This window comes from Poecilia formosa, unplaced genomic scaffold (genome assembly GCF_000485575.1).
Source record: "Poecilia formosa unplaced genomic scaffold, Poecilia_formosa-5.1.2 Scaffold55, whole genome shotgun sequence".
In the NCBI taxonomy this organism is placed as follows: Eukaryota; Metazoa; Chordata; class Actinopteri; order Cyprinodontiformes; family Poeciliidae; genus Poecilia; species Poecilia formosa.
In genome coordinates this window covers 2,146,249-2,169,077 of record NW_006799994.1, presented here as the reverse complement: position 1 = coordinate 2,169,077, position 22,829 = coordinate 2,146,249, and the positions used below count along the sequence as shown (strand labels likewise).

At 37.9% G+C, this 22,829-nt stretch overlaps 1 protein-coding gene across 1 annotated transcript; it reads right to left on the bottom strand.

Moving 5' to 3' along the window:
- Nucleotides 1–57: 57 nt before the first annotated feature.
- On the bottom strand, nucleotides 58–3,410 carry LOC103138868 (protein FAM180A). Its single transcript, XM_007553234.2, has 3 exons — nucleotides 3,172–3,410; nucleotides 857–954; nucleotides 58–774 (listed from the first exon to the last, which is right to left on the bottom strand). Exons 1-3 carry the CDS (start codon nucleotides 3,248–3,250, stop codon nucleotides 445–447), a joined length of 507 nt encoding a protein of 168 aa, XP_007553296.1. The 5' UTR covers nucleotides 3,251–3,410; the 3' UTR covers nucleotides 58–444.
- Between the last annotated feature and the right edge of the window lie 19,419 nt (nucleotides 3,411–22,829).

Here is a 22,829-nt window from a genome sequence, read left to right as displayed (position 1 = left end):
TGACCTGCTGCTGCGGAATACATGTTTGGAAAGATATTTAATCCAGTGGTGCTTTGCTTTGAAATCCAAGATGGTTTATTATTTACAGTGGATCCTTAATACAAGAGATTAAAATGAATCCAACATGGACACGCTTATTAAAGTTTTCAGATATTTTTCTCTCATATTTGCATATTATTTTCACTTTGTTTTGTTGTGACTCATTTAAAGTTGTTCTGTTTTTGGTCTCAGATGTCAGTTACATGCAGGTGCTACTAAATCAAATATCCGATGTAAATATGATGTAAATATGGGATTTCACACTTGAATCGTCTTTTGCTGAGAATATTTCAGTGATTTCTTCATTTTGATTTCTGTTCAGTTCATTTCTGATTCTCATTTCTTTCAGTTGCAACATCTAATATTGAATTTTAAAGTGATGTACATTAAACTTAAACACTGAACTCAGTTTGTCCGTGCCAGGTCTCGTTTTATAGCTTTGTATAAACCAACAAAAGACTCTGCCCACATTTCTCTTTGGTGAACAGAAGCAGCGCTGATCATCTTCTGGGTTGTGTACACCAAAGTCATCAAGAGTCGCTCAAAATCGTCCTGATGCAGTGAAGCGCTGTGATCCGACAGCTCAGCTATGAGCCCAAACACTTCTGTTGGCTTCTTGGGAACGATCTCCTCACAGATGAAGTTCAGATTTCTGGTCTGACGGAGCGAAGAAAGTTCAGCATCGTCGACAGAAAACTCCCCACTGGGCTCAAAACGTATGCCGGCCATCAGGATCTGATACACAGAGAGAAGAAAGGGCAAAAATGCAACAAATGCACATTCAGAGATACATCTGGGTCATATTTATTTTATTCACCTCATATAACAAATGGGCATCACTTATGGTTTTGTAGAACGTTGGATTTCCAGCTGCTGAAGATCCTCTTTTCACTTTGGCTGCAGCAGGAAACAGGACTTTGTGCAAAAATAAAATAACAGGCACAAGAATATTTAAATAAGCTTAGCTTCACTATCAACTTTACTTCTCTATGCACATGTTCAGGATTAATGCTGTAAACTCTCAGAAGTTGATAAATCTTTGTGTCAAATGAAAAAACGACTTTATCTTTAATGGAGGGTTGCTGCTTTGCTGCACGTCATGAGCTTCAAACTCTGACCTCTGACCTTACAGACAAATTCTGTCTGCAGACACTAAACCTCAAAGGTACAAGGAAAGTCAAAGGAGGAGCAACACATGGAAAATATTACACAGTCCAAATGATTTCAACATGCAATGCATGGTTTTAGTTTTCCTGGCTTTACGTTACAGAACGATCACAACAGGATGTGCAGCAACGGAAACGATTTAAGATTAAAACCTTAAGTTTAAAATAAGAGGAGCTGATCTGCTGCTGCGGTTCTTCACATTTTATAAAGTGTGAAGCAAAGATTCAGATAAAAGGAAAAAACTGAATAAACAAAGATCTCAGTGGAGAAAAAGATCAACGGATTGGTTAAATAATATGGCACAGGTTTGAAAACTGACCCAGCTTTTATTTTGGCAGCTCACTTCCTCTTATCAGCAAGTGAGTTTTCATGTTAGTTAAATATTTAGTTCGAAGCTGTTCTGCTTATTCGTCTCCTGTAACGTTTCTGTTTTCATTATTAAACCTTAAGCATTGATCATCAAGCTCCTGCTGCATGTTGGTCCAACTTTAAAAATCATGTAACACGATCCACTCAGCCTTCCTGTTATCATCTCGTCTGAATTAACAGATACGAATCAAAAATGCCAATTTCCAGATTCCCAAACTGCCTGTTACACTGGGTCAGTGGTAAAAGTTTGACTTCTGGAGTCTGAGATTGACACCTGGTTCATCATGAGTCAGAATTTACTCTATTTTTTAAGAGCCAAATAAACCTTTTGCTACTTATTATTCATAGCAATGAAGAAAAGACTTTATGTTGCCATATGTTCAAAAGATTATTGAGTTCAAGGCTTTTATATCTGGAGGATGAAGAAAGAAACTGAAACGGTTTTGGATCCATGTTGTTTTCTGGCTTTGCTGCTGTAAAGCATACTTTAAAATAAAATATAAGCAGCCATGATGAAGATCATAAACTGGAATGGCGTTCATAAATCTCTCTAAATGGAGGGCACCGTCACATGCCTGGCCGCCACGTCTGGCTGCAGGCGATTATGTGGAAAACGTCAGAAGGTCCCAGAGCCGCAGACTGAACTCAGATGTTCAGCAGCTGAAAATTCACCAGGATTTACTGACTGATTTTCCTTCATAACATTTTATGTCCCATCAGTCACAGTTTTTGTCAGTGGCTTTGGTGCGTTACTCACATCATTATTGAATAGGACTGTAACTTTCATTTTGATTAATTAGTTACATCGATTTTAACACGGTAAGCATTCTACCACCATTCATCACTCTTTTCCCCTTTTACATACTTAAGTTCTGGCTGGAACTTTTGTATTTGCGTGTTTCCGGAACACCTGTAAATATGATGCACAAGTGCTAACAGAGCCACTTCTCTTGGCCCTCTGGGGGTTAATTAAACTATTGTTGTGCTAAAGTTGTGCTAAAATCAGTTAGCCTATCAGTAAAAATGTTTAAGCTTAAAATAGCATCTCAATGCTAAACATGTAGCTGCAGCACAGATGCTAACGATAATGTAGCATCCACAGTAGCAGCTAACGCTAATGTCAGCATCCACATTTCTGAAGAAGCTCCATGAATGATCAGAAAAACTCTGGAAAGACGAACGAATAGAAAAACACTTTGCTCCAACCTGGAGGCTGAACAGGTTAAAAACTACAATCTTTGCAGTTGAGCTCATATATTATATCTATTTACATTCATTCAGCAGCAAAAAGGAATCTAAACTAAAACAAACATTCTGCCACATGAAATCAAAACATTGATTAGAGGCTCTGATATCTAATAAAAATGATTTAATTGGTTCTTAACCTGATCCGATCTTATCATTTATTCTGAGAAAGTTTTAATTTCTTAAAGAGGAAACTTCAAACTGCAAAGTTTACTGCATAAAGACAAAACAATAATATTTATATCTAGATATATATATTTTAATTAAAAAGACATAAAGTCAGATAGAAAATTTAGAACTACAACATCCATTTTTCTCTATTATTAATAGCTGAGCAACAATCCATCTCACCTTTCGTCTGGGACTTGGTGACATCGGTCCTGATGAAGCAGTAGAAAAGTCCAAACATCACTAGTCTCCAGGAAACCATGGCAACCAGATCTACCTGAGGATGGAAACCAGGCTGAAGTTTGTCTTGGTGTTGGTGAAAACTCTGTGTCCTCTGGTTCAGTTTGTCTCCTGTGTCTCCAGTCCAGCAGCTCCGTGTTTCACCGTCCAGTAAACTTTCTTCTCTGCTGTCCTCAGACTCTCTCTCTCTCTCTCTCTCTCTCTCTCTCTCTCTCTCTCTCTCTCTCTCTTTCTCTCTTCCCTGAACATCTGATTTCTCTCTGTTTTGTGTTTCTGCAGCTGCATTTTAACACTAAGATGGTTTCAGGTTCAAACTCCTGCTTCTGGTTTATTTTAGTAACCTTTGTAACACACTTTCCTTTTCCTCTGAATAAATAATTTATGTTGTATTTAACATCCAGTAGTGAAAAAGAAAGATAAAAGTGTCACTAAAACGTTACTTTTAGCTGCTGTTTGCATGTAAGAAACTCAGTTAAGTCTTGGAAAACTATCTTCAGCCAATACAAAGTGTGTATGTATGTGAAGTCCAGGAAAAATGATTCTTAGGTTTAACATTTGTGGTTCAGTGTAATGCAGTTTGGTTGCCGTGACTACAGATCTTTAAATTCAATCCATTTACCAAGTTACCCAAATATGTTTTACAAATAAAAATCTAGAAAAACCTGGAACCAAAAATTTACATAAGCATTATAAATAAATAAATAAATAAATAAATAAATAAATAAATAAATAAATAAATAAATAAATATCTGTCTGGAGTTAAATCAGACCAAATGTTTCTCATTTCAGGTCAGTTAGAATCAACAAAAAGCCAGAAAACATAGCAAGAATTTTTTTGTAACTTTCTTTGAATTCTGAAGTTTACATACAAAATCAGGGTTTTCCTCCACAAACCTCAACAATTTCCAAATGCTTGAAGTTCATCTGTTCAACCATAAACATGATGGGAACGTCCGACCGTCACGGCGTTCCGGAAGGAGACGGGTTCTGGTCCAAAATGTGCAGATTGAACCCAGAACAAAAGTCAGTGACTTTGAGACGAAGTCATTACCCACAGCGAAACTGTCCAGTACTGACATAAAGCCGCTCAGTGAGGAAGAATAAAACAGCCAGAATGCCGTTTGCAGACGCACAGAGACAAAGACCTTCATTTCTGGAGACACGTCCTCCAGGCTGACGGGACTGACGTGGGACAATGTGGACATGATGACCATCGGTACATCTGGAGCAACAAACCCTGCAGCATCATGATGTGGGATCGTTTTGCTGCAGGATCAGGTGCACTTCCTGAAACAGATGCATCATTAGGGAAAGAACATTATGCAGAAACGTTGAAGCAACGTCCGAAGACATCAGCAGGAAGTAAAGGTTTGGGTTAAAAACCGACCCGAGGTTTAAGGACAATAAAGTAAATGTCTGTGTCCTTCACAAAGCTCTGACCAGAACCCTACTGAGAAACTGTGAGCGTATCTAAAAAGATGTGTGACCCGGTTCCACTGGTTCTGTCCAGATGAACGGACCAGAACTTCAGTTAACTGCTGTGAGAAGCTGGAGGAAAGAAACTAAAAAAAAAAACTTGATTCTGAGCAAATTTATGCAAATTCCTGAATTCAAGAAGAGTTACAACAAAAATCTCTACAAAATGTTCTCTGTAGGTTTTCTGTTTTTAGCAAATAGAAATAAAACAGGAGACGTTTGGTCTGCACTGACTTCAGTCGGTGAGAAGAAAGTGTCGTATCTTTGTATTCAGTGAATGTAAACTTCTGGTTTTAGCTCTTCTTTGTCTCATATTTCTGTCTGCATCTTTTTGAACCAAACAACAAACTTCTTTTCACTTTCTTTCAACAGCAGCTTTTTTATTCTTTCATAAACGCTGGATTTGAAAATGCTTTATTGAAATGAAAACAAACAAGCATCAAACATAAAACATGGTACAGTAAATAAATAATAATAATAATTGTTAGGCAGCTACAATAAATTATAAGTGCCCACAAAAACAAATTAGAAAATACCAGACAAACAATAAAAACATCAATATTCTGGAAAGCCCCTGAAAACATTAACCAAAAAACAAATAAATACACATAATAGTTCATTTATTATTAAATCTAAAAGTAAATACAGTAATGACGAACATAAAAACAAATTAAACATATTTTGTATATTTTTTCAGCTTATCAAAGCATAATTATATCAGGATTATGTCTCCTAAGTCATGCTAGTTATTTCCCATAATTAGAAAAATGAAGCTGAAAACCTCATAAAGGAAAATCTTAGTTATTATTTCAATTTATTTGATGCCTCAGAATCAAAAACATCTGCAGAACCCAGACAGCCGCTTTGTTCACCGTTTGGCACAACTTTTCCTCTCCAACAAAAAACTGACGTCAGGAATATTTACTGTACCCAACATGGAACCACATAAAACTCATTTTATTTCCCTTCTCTTATTTTACTGTAAAACTGAACAAAGAGTCACATTAACTCTGTAAAACCAACAAGCCTCAGAGATTAGAAGCTAGAAAAGATTTTTCTAAATGTCAAATAAATAAGGATGTTACTGTGAGATGATCCTGAACACTTTGCAGAGGAAGAAACGCCCATAAATAAAATATAATTTCTGTTTTTCCTTTTTAGTGACATGTTGTTCTGGTATCAGTTGTTTTACAGTCAAACTGTTAATGTGAGATCACAGCATGTCAGACGTCACTGCAGCTTTTAGAATGTTTACCGTATAATTTGAAGTTACGCATCATTAATAATTTAACAAATACCCAAATGAGTTTTAAATATTTTTAATGAAAAAATGTTTCATTAAATGTATAATTTATTATTATTTGTAAAATTATTTCATCATACATATCAGTAATATGAAATAAGTTATAATTTTAATAATATATATGTATTTTTTTATTAAATAATTAGTTATTAACTTAGATACATTTGAAATGATTAAAATAATGATGAAAAGTGATATTCTACAAGCTGGAAAGTTTGATTGTCATTCAGACTTTTTCAGGTTGAGAGTTCCTGATTTATGTTTGAGACGTGTCATCATATTCCTCCAGTTTCTCTTTCTCTGGACAGAAATCGTGCCAACACACAGATCATAAATAATAAAGACTCATGGAGCTTTTTACACCAAGTGGGAGATTCATGTGGAATATGGACTGGTTGGACTCAGATGTTTAATAAAACACAGACTTGAACAGTGAGACCCGAGTGCGTGGAAATGGAAATTTAATGTGAAAAAGTCTGGAAAGAGTGTGTATGATTTTATGCATTTTATCTTGAGACTATGCTTTTCAAAAATGTATTTTAGAGAGTAATTTATTATTCTTGTAGCTTCTTCAGGGGCTAAAACATCTGGAAGGCAGACAAACACTGGAAATCAGGATAGTCCGGAATTGGATACATTTAAGTTATTTTTTTATGAATGCACACTGTCCCAATTAGACAAATAAATAAATAAATAAATAAATAAATAAATAAATAAATAAATAAATACTATTAGCCAAACACTGCCTCACAGTAACAAACTGTTTGACTGGAGGAAACTTTTAATTTCCAGCTTTACCAAAAACATCAATAATTCATGGAGTAAAACTGAAATATTTGTCTAATTATGAACCATTTTATCAAGAAGCTGACTAATTGACAAAATCTTAACAACCCAGATTGCTGTCGAACTGGTGCTGATTGTGGTACACTTAATAAAAAATATACATGACGTATTAGTATCTACTTAGCTGTAACCTGTAGTATCCCCCATCATCCACCAGATGTCAGTATTTAACCACGTTAAATGGAATCTGACTCATTTCTTTCAGCCCCTGCAATAAGATAAACTGCTATACGACAAATAATTGATCTTATTAATTAACCAACAAAACCTTTCATTAAAACATGCATTTTGATAAATTAGGAAACTGTCTCCATATCTGAGTTCTTCCAGAGGTAATTTTAAAAAAATTTGCTCAGCGATCCATCAGTTTCTTGGCAGCTAGAGTTTTGGAGATACCATCAGCTTCATCCAGTCTGGATGGTCGCCACTTCACAGCCTGCTACTGCAGCTTTTCCACAGGCCATCTGTCATCACTACGCTCCTCTATTGTACGCTGCTGTCTTCAGGCCAAACCCTTTTTATGATCCATTCTCCTATGTTTTTAAAGTGATAGTGTATTTTCTGTCTGGCAGAGCCCTGGTGACCACGTTGTTAGCTTGAACCGCATTGCTTTCTGTCAGACTCAGTGTTTGTCAGTGACACGGAGCAAAGCCATGCTGTAATTAACTGGATTACAGTTACAAAAGCTCAGCAGAAAACGGCTGAAATGTGATTTTCTGCGATGGTCTTCGTCCGAATCACAACCGAGTTTCTCGCTGTGGAAACTGAAAAAACTCTGAATTTTACAGTGAATGCATATTTACCAGAGTTTGACAAATTGTTGGCGTTTTTACATTTTTGGTTTGACACAGATATTCATGTAAAATAAAATAACTTCATCATCCTCATCATCATCCATGGTTTCATCTGTCTGTTGTTACAAAACGGGTCATTGGGTCGGGATTCAAACCCAGAACCGTTTTCCTGCAAGGCATTCAGATTTCCAGTTTTAGGAAGCCCTAATCATTCATTAGCATTAACTGCTACATGCTTAGCATTGAGATGCTAGTTTAGGCTAGCATAGCTTCTCTGACAGGCTAACTCTCTTTAGCACAACTTGAACACAATAGTCTTCTCCAGGGTCCAATCAGATCGTTTAGAAACAGACATTAACTCCCAGAGGAAAAGAGAAGTGACCTTGTCGCCCATCGCTGTTAGCAGATGAAGCTGTTGCATCAGATTTATTCCACAAGCATGGAAATGGAAAGCTTCCCAGGTATGTAAAAAACAAATTAATGTGTTGAAATCTTTGTTAGTAATTAGTTGAAATCGTTGAGTTAACGTTCCTGTCTTAATATTTTCTGTCATGTTAGATGTTGACGTTTCTTTGAGGACGTCTGTGAAGAGGAAGAGGTGATAAAAATGGCGTTATCTTGTTTTTTATGGACCAGTTCTGAGCAGTTCTGGTGGGTTTTTGGGTGTTCAAGGTGAGTTTGATGGAGCAATGAGAGTGAAATATGAGAAAACCCCATGAAGCTCCTCACATCCTGCTAGCATGAGGAGGCTCAGGTGCAGCTCGCTTGGCCCCGCCCTCAACAGGTGGAAATCAGCTGCTGGGCTGAAACAAAACTCCAGAACCTCAGAACCGCGGCACCACCAGCCTAAACCAAACAGCATTTCTTTGTGAATCTGTGCAAAAACATGAAGCTGACATGCAGCGTGAGTCAGCTGCAGCAGGGTGAGTCTTGTATTTCCCAAACAGAGCCACATATTTACACTGAGGAGAAGCATCAGCTGCTCAGAGGCACCGAGGCCAACCAGCTGCTCTCAGATCAGTTTTCGCTCTCCAGAACCAGAACAGCAACACAGAGGATCCCTGGGATCCAAACCGGCCTCATCAAGTATCCTTCACATCCAGACACAAAGGAATTCCTTCAGATCATTACATGGAAAATAAACTCTGATTATACAAAAACAAAACAAAACAAGTAAAATAGATTAAATAGTTTGGTGGAGTCACTAATTATTAGAATAGTTTTGGAACAGGCCAATTTACTTTAATAATGTTCTTGTGTATCTTAAATGTCGATTATTAATCATCAGTAGAATAGTTGGAATCTAAAGAGCCTGATTATTTTTCTACAGCTGGAAGAAGCCGGAGTACCTGGAGAGAATCCACACATGAACACGGAGAACAAACTCCATGAAGAAAGAGAAGATAAATGTGAACAGTTTATTTATATTCATTTCTGTTCAGTTTATTTCTATGGAGCCAAATCACAGCAAATGTCTGGAGGCACTTTACATAAAAACTCATTTTTATTCAACCACAGATCCAGTCCAGCTGATCCACGTTATCATGAAACTCATTATTAAAATTAGTTTAAAACGTTTCCACCTAAGAAACCCAGCAACAGGCAATCGCTTGATTTTACAGCAATTCCTCATATTGAGCATGCATGTGGTGACAGTGGAGAGGAAAAACTCCCTTTAACAGGTAAAAACATCCAGCAGAACCAGAACCAGAACCTGGGTCAGTATCAGGGCCTCTGCCATGACCGACTCGAGGTTTGAGAAGAAGAAACAGAAAAACTGAACCAGGAGAACTTTCTATGTTCATGAAAAATAAAAAGTTCATTTGTTAACTCAGCTGATTTGCTCTTCCAGGAAGGAATCTCAGCCAATCAGAACGCCAGACCAGGCCAGAAAACTGAGAGAAAACAATACTCAAATGTCCAGTTTCCAGCGAAGCTTCAGTCTGTTGTGTCTTTCTGAGATGAATGGAAATCACTCAGAGAAACGGATCGATCCGTTTCTGTCCAACACAGGAGGAAAACGGGGAGCAGAGGTCACACACTCAGTTCTGATGGATTGCTCATATCCTGGTTTGTATCCTTGACACACCATCAGTCTCGCTGCTGACCTTTCACCTGGAGACTGACTCTGTTACAGTAAATATTACACACCTAAAACATGTTCTTTAAAACAACTAACATCCTTTACATTCTTTAATCTGTGGAAACAGAAGATAAACATTAATGGTAATTTAACTGATACTCCAAATGGTTATTTTTGGTAAGAACTCAAAAAACTGTTTCATAAAGTGACCCACACCATTACTTTATTTAATTTCATGACAAATCATTGGTTAGACCACAAAAACAAGTGAGCCATGCAGCGTTCCCGCATGCAGAGAGGCTGTTTTGATTGAACTTGTGTTGCATGAGAGGCTGAAATTTTTCCAGTCACTGTTTAAACTTTCTTCCAGTAAAAAGTTGCATTCTGGCATGAGAGCCATGCTGTCATCTGTGTGCAGGATTTCCTTCATTAGTCATGTTCGCTGGAAAGCTTTCTGAATCTGGGAGGTTTTACTGAAAGCAGCATTTATACAGGAGGAACCTCAAAATGAATCTGAACGGCTTTTATTCTCCATAAATTTCTAATTGGATCTGATTAAATCTGGAATCTGGATCTGTCTTCAGTTCTACAGTTTAATCTTTAACATTATTAAAATGTCTTGCACTTAAACAATAAACCACAAGAACATTGTAGCAAACCCTAAGATACATTAAATGAAATGTGTGCCAACAATATTATTATTATTAAGCTGCAATGCTACAAGAATAAAGAGGTACAAAGTTGAAGTTGAAATAATACCTGAATAAATCCATTACATGATAATGAAAAAAGTTGAACAAAAAGTTGTAATAGTTTGAGAATTACATTTTTTATTGTAATTGAATAACTTTCTTCTGGTAATTTAGCTTTTTATTTAACCGTTTCATAATTTATATATGCTGAGCTCTGTAATACTCCGTCATATTTCCAAGTACAGAATATTTATCTCCTTCCACAGACACTGACCTCATCGCTCTGCTGTGAGATCCAGCCTGAGTCTGTCTGGGTCTCATTTCATTACAGACACTTAATTCAATACCAACAAGTCAAACTACTTTAGACCAATTACCCAGTGACACAACTGCTGCTAACAACATTAATCAACGCCTGCTAACCGTCTCCACTGCAGCTGACGCCGCCCGGATGCCCTGAAAACACAAAGTTCCCTCTTCTTACGTCATGTTTTCATCTCCATTAGCTATAATAGCAATGTTACAGTTGCATTCAGCTAAAATCAGGTTTAGAGCAGCATTTATGCTAAACTACAGTAATAATAATTGAATATTGTGTCATATGCTTGTCATGTTTGCATAAAAAGCTCACATTGACATTAACTTCTTTAATTTCAGTAAGAAAACACCAAAATGAACATCTGACTGGCTGCTTAAAGGAAACTGGAACTAATTTAGGGGAAAATATTACAAGCTGCAAAATGATAAGCAAAATCACCAGAATACATTTACAAATTAAATGAAGAAACCAAGACAATCAGAGCAGATTTTAATTTAATCCCAAAAATTACTCAAAATTTAACAAGGAAAACACCATAATGTGAAAACAGATCCTCCCCTTCATCCATGTCCTGGTTGAAGGGGGGAACTAATAAAATGTGCACAGGCCCCTGGGGAATGTTTTGCCTGCGCACACCTGCTGGGAGAGGGAAATGGCAGAGGAAAGCATTCACAAAAACTGAACGGTCATATTTCACTCCTTTAAAATGTTTTGATTTTACACAATTATTATTTAAATATTTTAATTAAATACTAAAAAGTTCATAAGTTTACTTCTTCACATAAAATAGAAAATAAACTCTTACATTCAAAATAATAAAAACAAACTGAAATGAAAACTCAGATGATGTTTTTTCTTGTTTTTTATGGACCATAATTGTGCCTGAATAATAGGATTGATTGATTGATTGATTGATTGATTGATTGATTGATTGATGTGTTGTTTTTTAACTGTCCATGCATGAAATATGAATGTATCAGTGGCTCATTGTTACATATTTTTTAATAAGGAAAACGCCTTTTCTCTCACTGAACATAAATCTGCAGAGGTGAGGAAGAAAAGAGAAGCAGACAAATTAAAAGTTTCTAAATGTGTTAAAAAGGATGAATGATGTCATGAAGCTGCTAACAGAGACAAGCTAACTCCAACGAGACAAAGCAGGCAGGACTGATGGAGGAACATGCCTCCAGCATGAGGAATGTGGATAAATATGCAGCTTTTTATTGTTATATTTGATCATCAAAAGGTTTTGATTCAGTTTTTGTTGGCCTCTGATGCAGCTACAAGATTTAAGTTCATTTATTAAAGCAAACTCTTGCTCCTTTTTTGACAGTTACTTCATTTTCTCTCGCAGTTCTTTGTAGAATAAACATGATCATTTCTGCAGCCAGTTGTTTTCCAGGTTTTGTGATATTCTGCAGTAATTTTCCTCTGCTGTGCTGAACTCAGTTACACATTTCTTCCAAAACCTGATAGTCACAAAACCTGATAGTCACATTACTCTTAATTAGTCCTAATTAGTCTTAATTAACACTAATGTGGCTTCTCTTGTCTGTGCATCCTCTATCCCTCTTTTTGATTCAGTTTTCCTTTTTCTGTCCATTTTCCTGCATCAACTTTACAAACATATTTGTTTAATAGTGATACAGATCAAGGGGGCGGGACTCACACTGCTGTAGTCGATCTGATTGGTCGACAGCTGACGCTATGCAGCTTACCAATCAGACTTCAGGACCTGATCAGACATAAAGACAGGAAATAAAGACATTATGAATTAAAATTGTAAATATTCATAAATTAAAAAAATAATGGGATTGTTTTTCTCTACTGTATTACAGTCCTGTACAATTTAAGTTTCTCTACAGTTGTATTTATTTACATTAGAAATATGTTGATTTTACAGATTATTTATTAACTGGATTCTATCCTGGCCTGAACCATACATCAGATTTATTATTTTAAGGATATTTTTGTCTTATAAATTCCAACACAAGCCACAGAGTTTATGGCCTGCAGCCTGTTTAAAAGCACAACAGAGTCCTGTTCAGTGTGGGGCTGTGTCCTCCTGCTTCCTTCCTGTCCCTGACCTTTAGGGTCACCCAGCCATAATGAGCTCCGTCTCCGGTTTCTCCTTCACCCCTCTGCTGTCCTGTCACCGAGTATCTTGCGAGAAATCACAGTCCCTGCATTGTTTCTCCTCTGTTGCTTGGGCCTGGCCCAGTGGGTGTGAGGTTTCCACTCGAGTGGAAACTCGGGGACCAAAGCAGGTACGACACTGACTTATGGTGGAGGCGCTGCAGAAATATCTCTGATTATTATCAACAGAAACACGCAGCTCAGCCGTTAGCTCAGAAACAGTAATATATCATTGTCCTCTGGGTTAATGCGCTGGACTGTGCAACAAAAACATGCTGTGCTGAGACTGACGCCATATTCCAAAGACTTTATTACATCTCCACTTTACCTCCATCTTCCCCAAAGATTGTAGCAAACACACATGGATGGGTTAATAAAGTTTTCCTTCTGCTACAGCCCATTGGGTGACATAGTAAAGCTTTACTTATTAGCAAGACGTGGAAGATGAGATCAATAAGGTCTTTATGTGTCTGCATGCGGGTCCTCCATGTTGTTTTCCTGAGTCACTTTTGATTTAGAGTGTAATCTATTTTAATGTTTGTTCTCAAACTCAAAAGAAACTGTTTGCAGTGGTCACAACATGACCATGAGACAGACCCACCATTTATAACACTTTTATTTTCTCCCCCTGCTGCACACAGGTTTGGTAAAATACCAGCTTTTGGTGATAAAATATGTCAAAAAGTTTCTCACAGATAATGTGACATTGTGCTAAAAGAGATGATGGTGGTTTCTACATATAAACACCGAAACCGACGAGGCGCCATTTGGAAAGTTACACAGACAAAAATTAGCAGTAATTATTCAGGTTAATTAGACCTGTCAAAACATTCGGCTTCATTTTTCAGTCACGTTTTCACCACATTATTTATTCATTTATAATTTTAATTCACTATCTAAATATTTAGTTAGGAATCCGTTAGCAAGCTAAATATTTAGTTTGAAGCCAAGTATTTATTCAGAACTAAATGTGTAGTTGCTGATAACCAGAAGTGGACTATCAAAATAAAAGCTGGGTCTTACAAATATAAGCTAAATATTTAGCTTACTAATTAGATATTTAGCTTCCTAGATATAAAGCTATATATTTAGTTATTTCCAGTGATGCCTGGAGGTTGAACTTCAGGAGAAAATGACCACAGATCATGATGCTGCCACCTCCATTTTTCACACTAGATAAAGTATTTTCTGTCGTCCCATTTTGAGCGTAACCTTTCTTTAAAAATTGTGACCCAATGGTTTCTTTTCTACAGATATAAAAAATATATTAAACATTTTGTTAGGAAGAGCTGGATGTTTCCTGGGACGTCCTGCGTGTTTCATGTGACTGTCTGTACGGTTTGCAGCTGTATGTAGCTTCAGTCAACAGGTGGAGTTTATTCGTCTGAACTGTAAACACCAGCAGCAGAGAGACGCTGTAAATCCTCAGCTATAAGATCACGCTGGGTGGTAAGAAAAACATGCATCTATAACTCTCATTGTAAACATTGTGCAAGATTAAACCTGAGAAGATGGATGAGTGGTTTCTACATCTAAACACTGCAATGGCTGGAATGCTTGTGTAAAAGCCTCCTATATCCCCTCTGCCCCGATTCCCCAGGGAAACCGTTTGGTCTCCTGGTGACCCTGCAGACTTTGGTTTTTATTCTCCTCCAGATTCTGTTTTCAGGGAGGAAGTACCAGCAGCTCTTTGCTGTGGCTGCACAACCTGATCCAGCTGCCGTCGCTCTGTGGCCTGGTTGAGGAGGCAGCAGCGCTGCGCAGCACACTGTAAAAACCATTAATGAAACTTTGTCTACGCTGTGATGGTGGCGGTGCAGAGGCCGCAGGCTGAGACGTGAACAGGATTAGGTTTGGGATCGCTCTGCAGCTTCTGGACAAAGTAAAACCCAAAGCCGATGCTACAAAACATGTAAAGAAACATCAACTTTTAGAACGTTTATTACTTTTACTCACCCTGCAGCAGCGCCCCCTACAGGCGGGCAGTTCCCTCAGCCTCTTTCTTGTCAGAAATGTTTTGCACTTGCTAGCTGTGCTAGCTTGATGAGAAACAGCTTGATGAATTTCACTGGCAGCCAATCAGGAAGATGAGTGTGACAAAAACATTTCAGTGAGTTATTTTAACTTATGTTTTATAATAATGATTGAAAAACTACGGAGCTCCTGAAGGGCGCATAGAATACTCTCTTTAATTTTCCTCTACCATGTTCCTTATGAGTCTCTGTAAAAACACATTGAATTTTGTAATATAAATTAAAATAATTAAGATGTATGATTGAAACAATCAAGTTAATTTATTTTTGTGTTTTTGCGGGGGTTTTTTTGCGTTCCTAAAACATACATAAATAACATTAAAAATAAAAGTAACTACAAAAATAAACAAATACAAAATAGAGGCCATGAATCAAAAATAAATAAATAAAGTACAATGAAAATATTCCACAAAAGGCCAATCACTTCTATATATTAAGCAACACATAAAACAAAAACAACCAATTTATTATAATAAGAAGAATCATTTAATGTTGCTCATTTTCTTAAAGTTGTTTTAAATTCATTCTTCTGATGTTTAACTCTAGATTTAGTTGTTTTGAACTCATGATGATTCTTGTGAGAAATATAATTTTAAAAATAAACCTGATGCAGAGATGAACAGCTAAATTCACTTCACCTGTCGGTAGTCATGACGACTGACTCTACCTGAAGGATTCTGCTGTTCTGGACACGTCTAATCAAGAGCAGACTGCAGAGCAAGAGCGAGTTTCTCTTCCCATCCCGAAGTGATCCGGTGCCACTTTCAGTTTTCTGTCTGCACTTTGTAACTTATCATTCACTCAGCTGGACCAAAATGTCCGTCTGGCACCAGTCATCCTGATAATGAGGAGAAAATGAGGGGAGCGGAAGCTCTGAAAGGAAATATTGCTTCCAATGTGGCTCCTTGTTCTCAGCCTGGCCCCTGGTCCTCAGCCCGGCCCCTGGCCCCCAGCCTGGCCCCTGGCCCCCAGGCTGGCCCCTGGCCTCCGGTCCCTCTGCAGAAAGCAGGAAGCTGGGCCGGGGAGCCCGCTGTCTTCCCCGGGAGAAAGCGGCCACTCTCCCGACTCTGAGCCAGAGTCAAGTTGACAGCCATGTTGGAGCGACCCCGGGGAAATTAGAGTCTGAAAACACTGGGATGGGAAGAGCAGCAGCAGAACGACACACTCTGCTGAACCTTTACTCTTCACCGCATTACCTTCAACTCATGATTTTTTATTTCAATCATTTTGAAAGGAGTGTCGCTCGGATTTCTGGTCTGAAAAACTTAGCAGTAAAAGACAAAGACTGACATGTGCAGCTTTCTGTGGGCTCAGATAGAGAGGCTAAATGTAGTAAGCTGTGTCTGAGCTGCAGTCATGTGATTGAAAACACACTGCTCTCATGCATTCTTGTGGCTGGGATGAGGCGTGTTTTTTAGATGTTTTAGCCCCATGTGGGCGGGTCACACATGACTTATGGTGAAGGAATCAGATTGTTCGTGTCCAGGCGGCTGCGGCGCTGCAAACATCTTTAGGAGGCTTTTAACCACATCATCGACGCAGAACTTTGACATTAGCTCAAACTCAGTGTGTCCAGTTTTATGTTTTATCCAACAAGTTTTAAGAAAACTAAAGATTTACAATAACAGATTATTGAAGTTTTTTATGATATGTTGACATTTGAAACATAGTATATGTACATAGAGTCTTTGTGTTTGGTATTGTGTCCAGTTCCATGCAGTGACAGGGTGACAGAGGTCTGAAATACATAAATTTAGAAAATACATCATGTCAGGAACACCTCAGGCTCTGGTAGAACTGAATCACTTTGGCTTTTCCTGCCAGTTGATATTTTTGCTCCTGTTAATTTCTCTACATTGCTCATTACTGCTGTTAATGTCTTGCCATGTTGAATTATTGCTTTTTGTGTGTTGATTCTGATTTCCTGTTGTGGTTTATTTTGTTAAGGTCAGTAAAATCATTTGGTGTCTCAGTTCATCTCCCATAGGTTTTCATTGTACTGAAGCTTATGGGAAACGGAGCAAACATGATTTAAACTCATTTGAATTTATAAGTTTAAACTCCATGTTTAACTTTATAAACAAAATGAACTGGATCCATTTCCAGCTCAGTGTTTATCCGGTCATATCTGCTCTATAAATGAAGATATTTACAGAGCTACTGTTTCCTGCCCTTCCTTTTTCAGAGTGGATGTTTGAGCAGCTGGAGGTTTGTGAGCGGTTTGCTCATGGTGGCGGTGGGGTGAGGTGGTGGGTCCATCAGGACGCTCTGTGCTGAGTAGATCGTCCTCTAAGGGCCGGTGGGGACTGATGACCCTTTGGGCCGTTTCAGCCGCTCGCTGCGGGCGCTTCCTGCCCGGCGGCGCAGGCTGAGCTCCCCGCTGTGCAGCAGGCGTCAGTGTGAACTTCTATTGTTCAGCAGAAACATTCAGCTGCTCCTCTCGCTGCAGTCTCTCTCCACTTGCTCATCGTTTACCCTCAGTGCAGGAAGATTGTCCTTTTTGTCCTTTTTGTCCTTTTCCTGATGTTAAGCTGCAGCTGAAACAATAAACATTCACCACTTCATCACAGAGTTCATACATTCACAAACATAAATGCTGAGTCATATAAGATATATTTTTAATGTATTGCCAAATATTCATTTGATCTAAAACCCAGAAAAACACACAGTTATAATAGTTGTTAATCAAGACTCCAACTGCAATCAATTAAAAAAAATAAAATAAAATAATATTTTATTTTATTATAAAATAAAATATTTTATATATAATTATTTTATGTTGCATAAAATAAATTATATTTATTTTATGCAACAAATAAATATAATTTATTTGTTGCATAGACTGAAAAGTTGCAGGTTGGATCCATTCAGCTAATAAATTTCTAATCTTGTTTACTGCAAATAAACTGTTTCTGTTAATATGGCACCAGACACATTAACAGAAAACACTGAATCAGCAATTAAATCCAAACCAGAGAAAAAAGAATCAGATTAAAAAATAAATCGCCATCATAAAAATTTCAGATATTCTTTTATGGTTATAGTTTTATTTAAAGATTTGTTCCACAGTTTAACTCAACAACAGAGACATTTTAATATATTTATATATGGTTGTTTTAATTTGGATTTCCATCTTAGCTCATACTGTCCATCCCTTAAACTATTTTTAATTTTACTTTTTATTTTTTGCTTTGAATATTACCTTTAATACTCTGTGTGTTTGTCATATCCTATTTGCAGAAAATAAATCAAATATAAATATTGCTTTCTGTTTCACATGATGTTTACCATATCTTATTAATTTATTATGATTCTGTCTTTGAAGTGACAAATTAACAATGAATGAATGTGTTTGATGGGGAATAAAAAGCATCTTCAGAGTTTCTGTCTCCTCCTGTTGCAGCCAAACATTTCGACCGACCGACTTTCTGCCTGCAGGACGATGATCAGCTCTGACAGAGGAGAGCAGGCCGACTGTCTCCTGACAGAATCCATCTTCATCTTTATCCCCGCAAAGAATAACCGCTGGCAGAGATGAAAAATGAAAAATACTCGTCTTGATACAAACTCCTTCAGCAGAGAGACAAGAAAATCTGACCATTTATCAGTGAAATATGTGACAAAACCCGGAACAAGTGTTGCCTCAGGATGTTCGGAGTTGATTCAGAGAGTGTGGATTCTCATCTTTCTAATGATGTCAAACACATGGAAATAAAACTAATCTGAAGAAGAAATGGCCATTTGTATGTTAGGACTCTGCGAGCCAGATTAGTGAGGAAAGAGGCCTGAGAGTTTCAGAGGAACGTTCTGGATCAGAGACCAGTGAACAAAGATCATCTTCAATAAATAGCCGTGACTTTCTGAACAGCCAAACAGACACCGGCATGTTAATCAGCTGTGAGTTTACCCTACATCCACCAGATTCAAAGTTTACCATTTTAAAACTGTTATTTAAATCCGGTGATGCTTTCTCCATTCAGCCAGTAGATGTAGCTAAAAGAAACAAAAATCTCTGTTTTCTGAGAAACTTTGTTTCTGCTCTGGTGACTCGTTCCAGGATGTTTCATTCAGTATCTAATCCTCCCAGACATGAAAACTCTCAAATATCTGAAGTTACAAAAATCTCTTTGTAAATAGATTTTATCAGAGGAGCTGGGATCATGACTCTCATGTAACAAGAGGAAGTTTGGAAACAGACTCAGCTCTCTACTAACGAGTGCGTAACTATCTTTTCTAAACAAAAAACTTTGCACAGATTAGATAATTAATTTAATTAATAGATCTACTATTTAGAAGATTCTCTTCTTGTGAGGTCCAGCCGTTTGGCACAACATCAACAGTTGGTTAGGAAGTTTTGTGAGTTTTCATAAAACAACAACATAATTTTCGGGTGAGAGAGAAGAGCTGGATTCCAGCTTCATGAATCATTTCAGGCGGTGATGGATTGTTGTCTGTAGGAAGCAGGATTAGGCCTTCTGATGTGGAAGACTGCATCCTCTCCATCCGACTCTTCATAATATTTCAAAGCTTCGTCCTGGCAGACAGGCTTCCCACCGAACTGTCCCGCTGCCGGCAGCTTTATCCAGGCAAACACACAAATATGGGTTAACTAAAACCGTTAAATTACGCTTTTAACTGTTTGGATCAAACACTGAAGTTTGATAAATCATCTCACTCATCACGCAGAAGATTACTGGTCCTCACTGCTAAACAGATGGTTTGTTTGTTCCGTTTCTCCAAACTTTACGGTCATAAAACCTCCACAGGGACAAATATTTACTGACAGCGCTCCCACTCAGACTGCCAGCAGAAACTCACCGTGACGCAGAAATCACAGCTTCAGCAAGAGGAGCTGCTGCTGGGGAGGCACTGATCAGAAACTCAGTAAAATCCTAACGAAGCTAAACATTTAAAACCTGTTTAGAAAATCACAAAGAAAATTAAACTTTGCATTAAGATCATATTTCTGTATGCCTGACAGAAAAATCCCATGAGAAAACAAGATTTAAAAGCAAAAATGTAAGATCAGTGATTAACATATTTAAGGCCATCTCACATGTTTTCTAATGAATTTGAGACATTTTAAGACCTTAAGTTTAGATACATGAATTTAAGACTTTTTAAGTGAATGCACAGACATTTAATAATATTTTTGTTGATAGTTTTATTAATACGTTTTGCCACAACCGGCCCTTTAAGGCCCAAATTGAAAATGAGTTTGCTGCCCCTGACATGATGTGTTTCACTTACTGAATGTTTCCTGAAATAAACTTTTCAATTATTTAATTGTTCTATTATGAAAAATTTACTTTCTGCTTGTCACTTCAGCAGATAAAATCCACGGCAGAGAATCAGCTGCACCAGAGACTCCAGCACACCTTTAGCTGTCAGGACAGCAATATGCACTGAGTCCAGGTCAGAGAAAGTAGATGGAAATTTATTTTAGCTGATTTTTGATTGATTTACTTACCTGCACTGTGTGCATAAAGTTGAAAATGTCTGCACTTGTTGCAGGAAGTGGTCAGGAGTGTCACTTGTGATCGGTCAAAGTGACAGATCTGTTAGATTTTTCTCACTGTCTAAAAGAAACCAGTTTCAGATGGAAAATATTCTGTGAAAGTGACTCCAGGAGTAGATCGGGTTAACAAAATATCACAAATGAGTTTATTTGAAGTCTTTTAACAGTGTATAAAGTTGGAATATGTTTCCTATCAGCGACATCTGCTGAGGTTATTTTAGAGATTATGCTTCAAGAAGTTCCATTAGTGTCCTGATGACTCCTCTGCTGCTGGGACCAGCAGTCAAATATCGTTAAATTATTCCAGGAGGATCCCATCGTCGCTGCGCAGGCAGGGTGAGCCGCACCAGAAACGACCCTTCTCTGCCAAAACTGAGACAAGAACAAGTCATAATCTAATGAGGGATAAAAGTTCAATTTGGTTCAAAGCCCGTTTCTAACAAGAAGTTATTCTAATTATTTAAACGTCGTTGACCAAAATCCCCACAGGGATGTCATGAAAGAGGCGGGGGGTCATGTGGGCTGCAAATCATTCTGCAGACTCGCAGCTGTGCTCTGCACAAAAACACACACATCAATGCACAAAAACACACACATTAATGCACAAACACACACTTATGCACAAAAACACACACACTTATGCACAGACACATCTGTCATTTGGTGCAGTAATGGCTGCCACCTACACGCTTTGTTTTGATGTTTGGCTCAGCCTTAGATCTGCAACATCAGAAGTAAATGTGGACTTCATAGAGACTCAAAGGTTCAGCTTTGAACTGTTTATGGGACAAACCAGAGGAGATGAAGGCCGCGCTGGAAGCAACATGGAGAAGGACTTCCTGGAGTGTTTTTTCTTTTTTTTAATTTGACGCGGCTGCTTTCAGTCAGGTAACTGGGAGGAGGGGAGGCCTGTGCATCATCAGGTTAAAAACTGTAATTTAAAATAACACCTTAGTAACTTTAGAACTAAAGTTGGATTTAAAGTTGAGATCACAGACAGTGAGGCTCTCAGGTTCACACCCTCCTGCTTTAATGTGACTTTTGTCCCTTACAGTTCAGCTAAAACACAGATTTACACGGTTTTATGATCCACTCTGTTTGTTTACCTGTTGAAAAATAATTAAAATCAAAAAGCTTTAGAAAATCCTCTTGACCTGCTCTCCAGATTTCCACCTAGAGCAGCGGTTCCCAAAGTGTGGGTCGGGGCCTCCAGAGGGATCGCAAGACACCAAGAGAGGGCGGAGGGTAAAAATATCTATCAGGTTAAAAACTGATAGATGGGTGTCCACTAAATTATATGTATTAAAAATGCATATAAATTATTGATGGCTCTTTAATTAATTAATCATATTTCAAATCACATATCAACAAAATAAACAACATTTTCAATTCCAAAAGCCATGTTGTTGCTAAATTGCTGAATGAGTTCAGCAACAAAAGTTTTTTTTTTTATATGTAATGGCATCAGCGTTAGCTGCTACATGTTTAGCATTGAGATGCTATTTTGTGCTATAATAGCTTCTGATAGGTTAACTCCTTCTAGCACAACTTGGACACAAACAGTATTTTCCATGTCCAATCAGAACATTTGAAGCAGAAATTAACCCCAAAAGAAAAACATATTTTTATGCATTTCTCTGGCAGCCTCTTCTGTTGAAACGTTTTGAGCCTCTAGTCTGACCCTCCACTCGTCTCCACAGCTTCTGTAAATGTGGCAGAAAGTCATCAGAGGGAGAGAAGCTGCGTCTGAAGTTGGGTTCTGCTCTTGTGGAGAAGTTCAGGGCTTGATGTGAGTCTGGCTTTGAATGTTTGATGAGACATCAAAGAAGCTCCTGTAAAACTGGCTGAATGTGAACATTATGACTTCCCTCCTGAAAGAAAGCGGCTTAATGATGGAGACATAACAACCTCGGTGGTTTTGGTAAATCTGTTTCAATTTTGGACGTCTTACTTAAAGTCTGTTTCATTCATCTTTATTGAAATCTTCTTCTTAACTGTTAACACATGCTGGGTGTGTTTTAACTTAGAATGTTATCCTGCTACATTTTTAAAGTTGCAGCTGGCGTCTTTTTTCAGGACGACCAGTTTCATCAAATAAAACTGCTGCTGCATCCCGGGTCTACGGATCTCTGTTGGGACTGAAGTTTCTCTAAAAGAAGGGTTAGATCATTTCAGAGGAAGAACCCGTTCTGTTGTCATGTTTTCCCACATGTCTCTAGGCTCGAACAAAGGAAACAATAAATGAATTAAAGGCAAATTCGCAGATATTAAAACAACTTGTACAGTCAGCCGGAGGGCTTGTCTAATAATACTCCAGGAAGACGCTCCGCGGAGCGTCTCTGGTGTGTGAGGATCTAATTTTTACTCAGACTCATGGTGGGATGGCAGCCGGAGGCTCAGA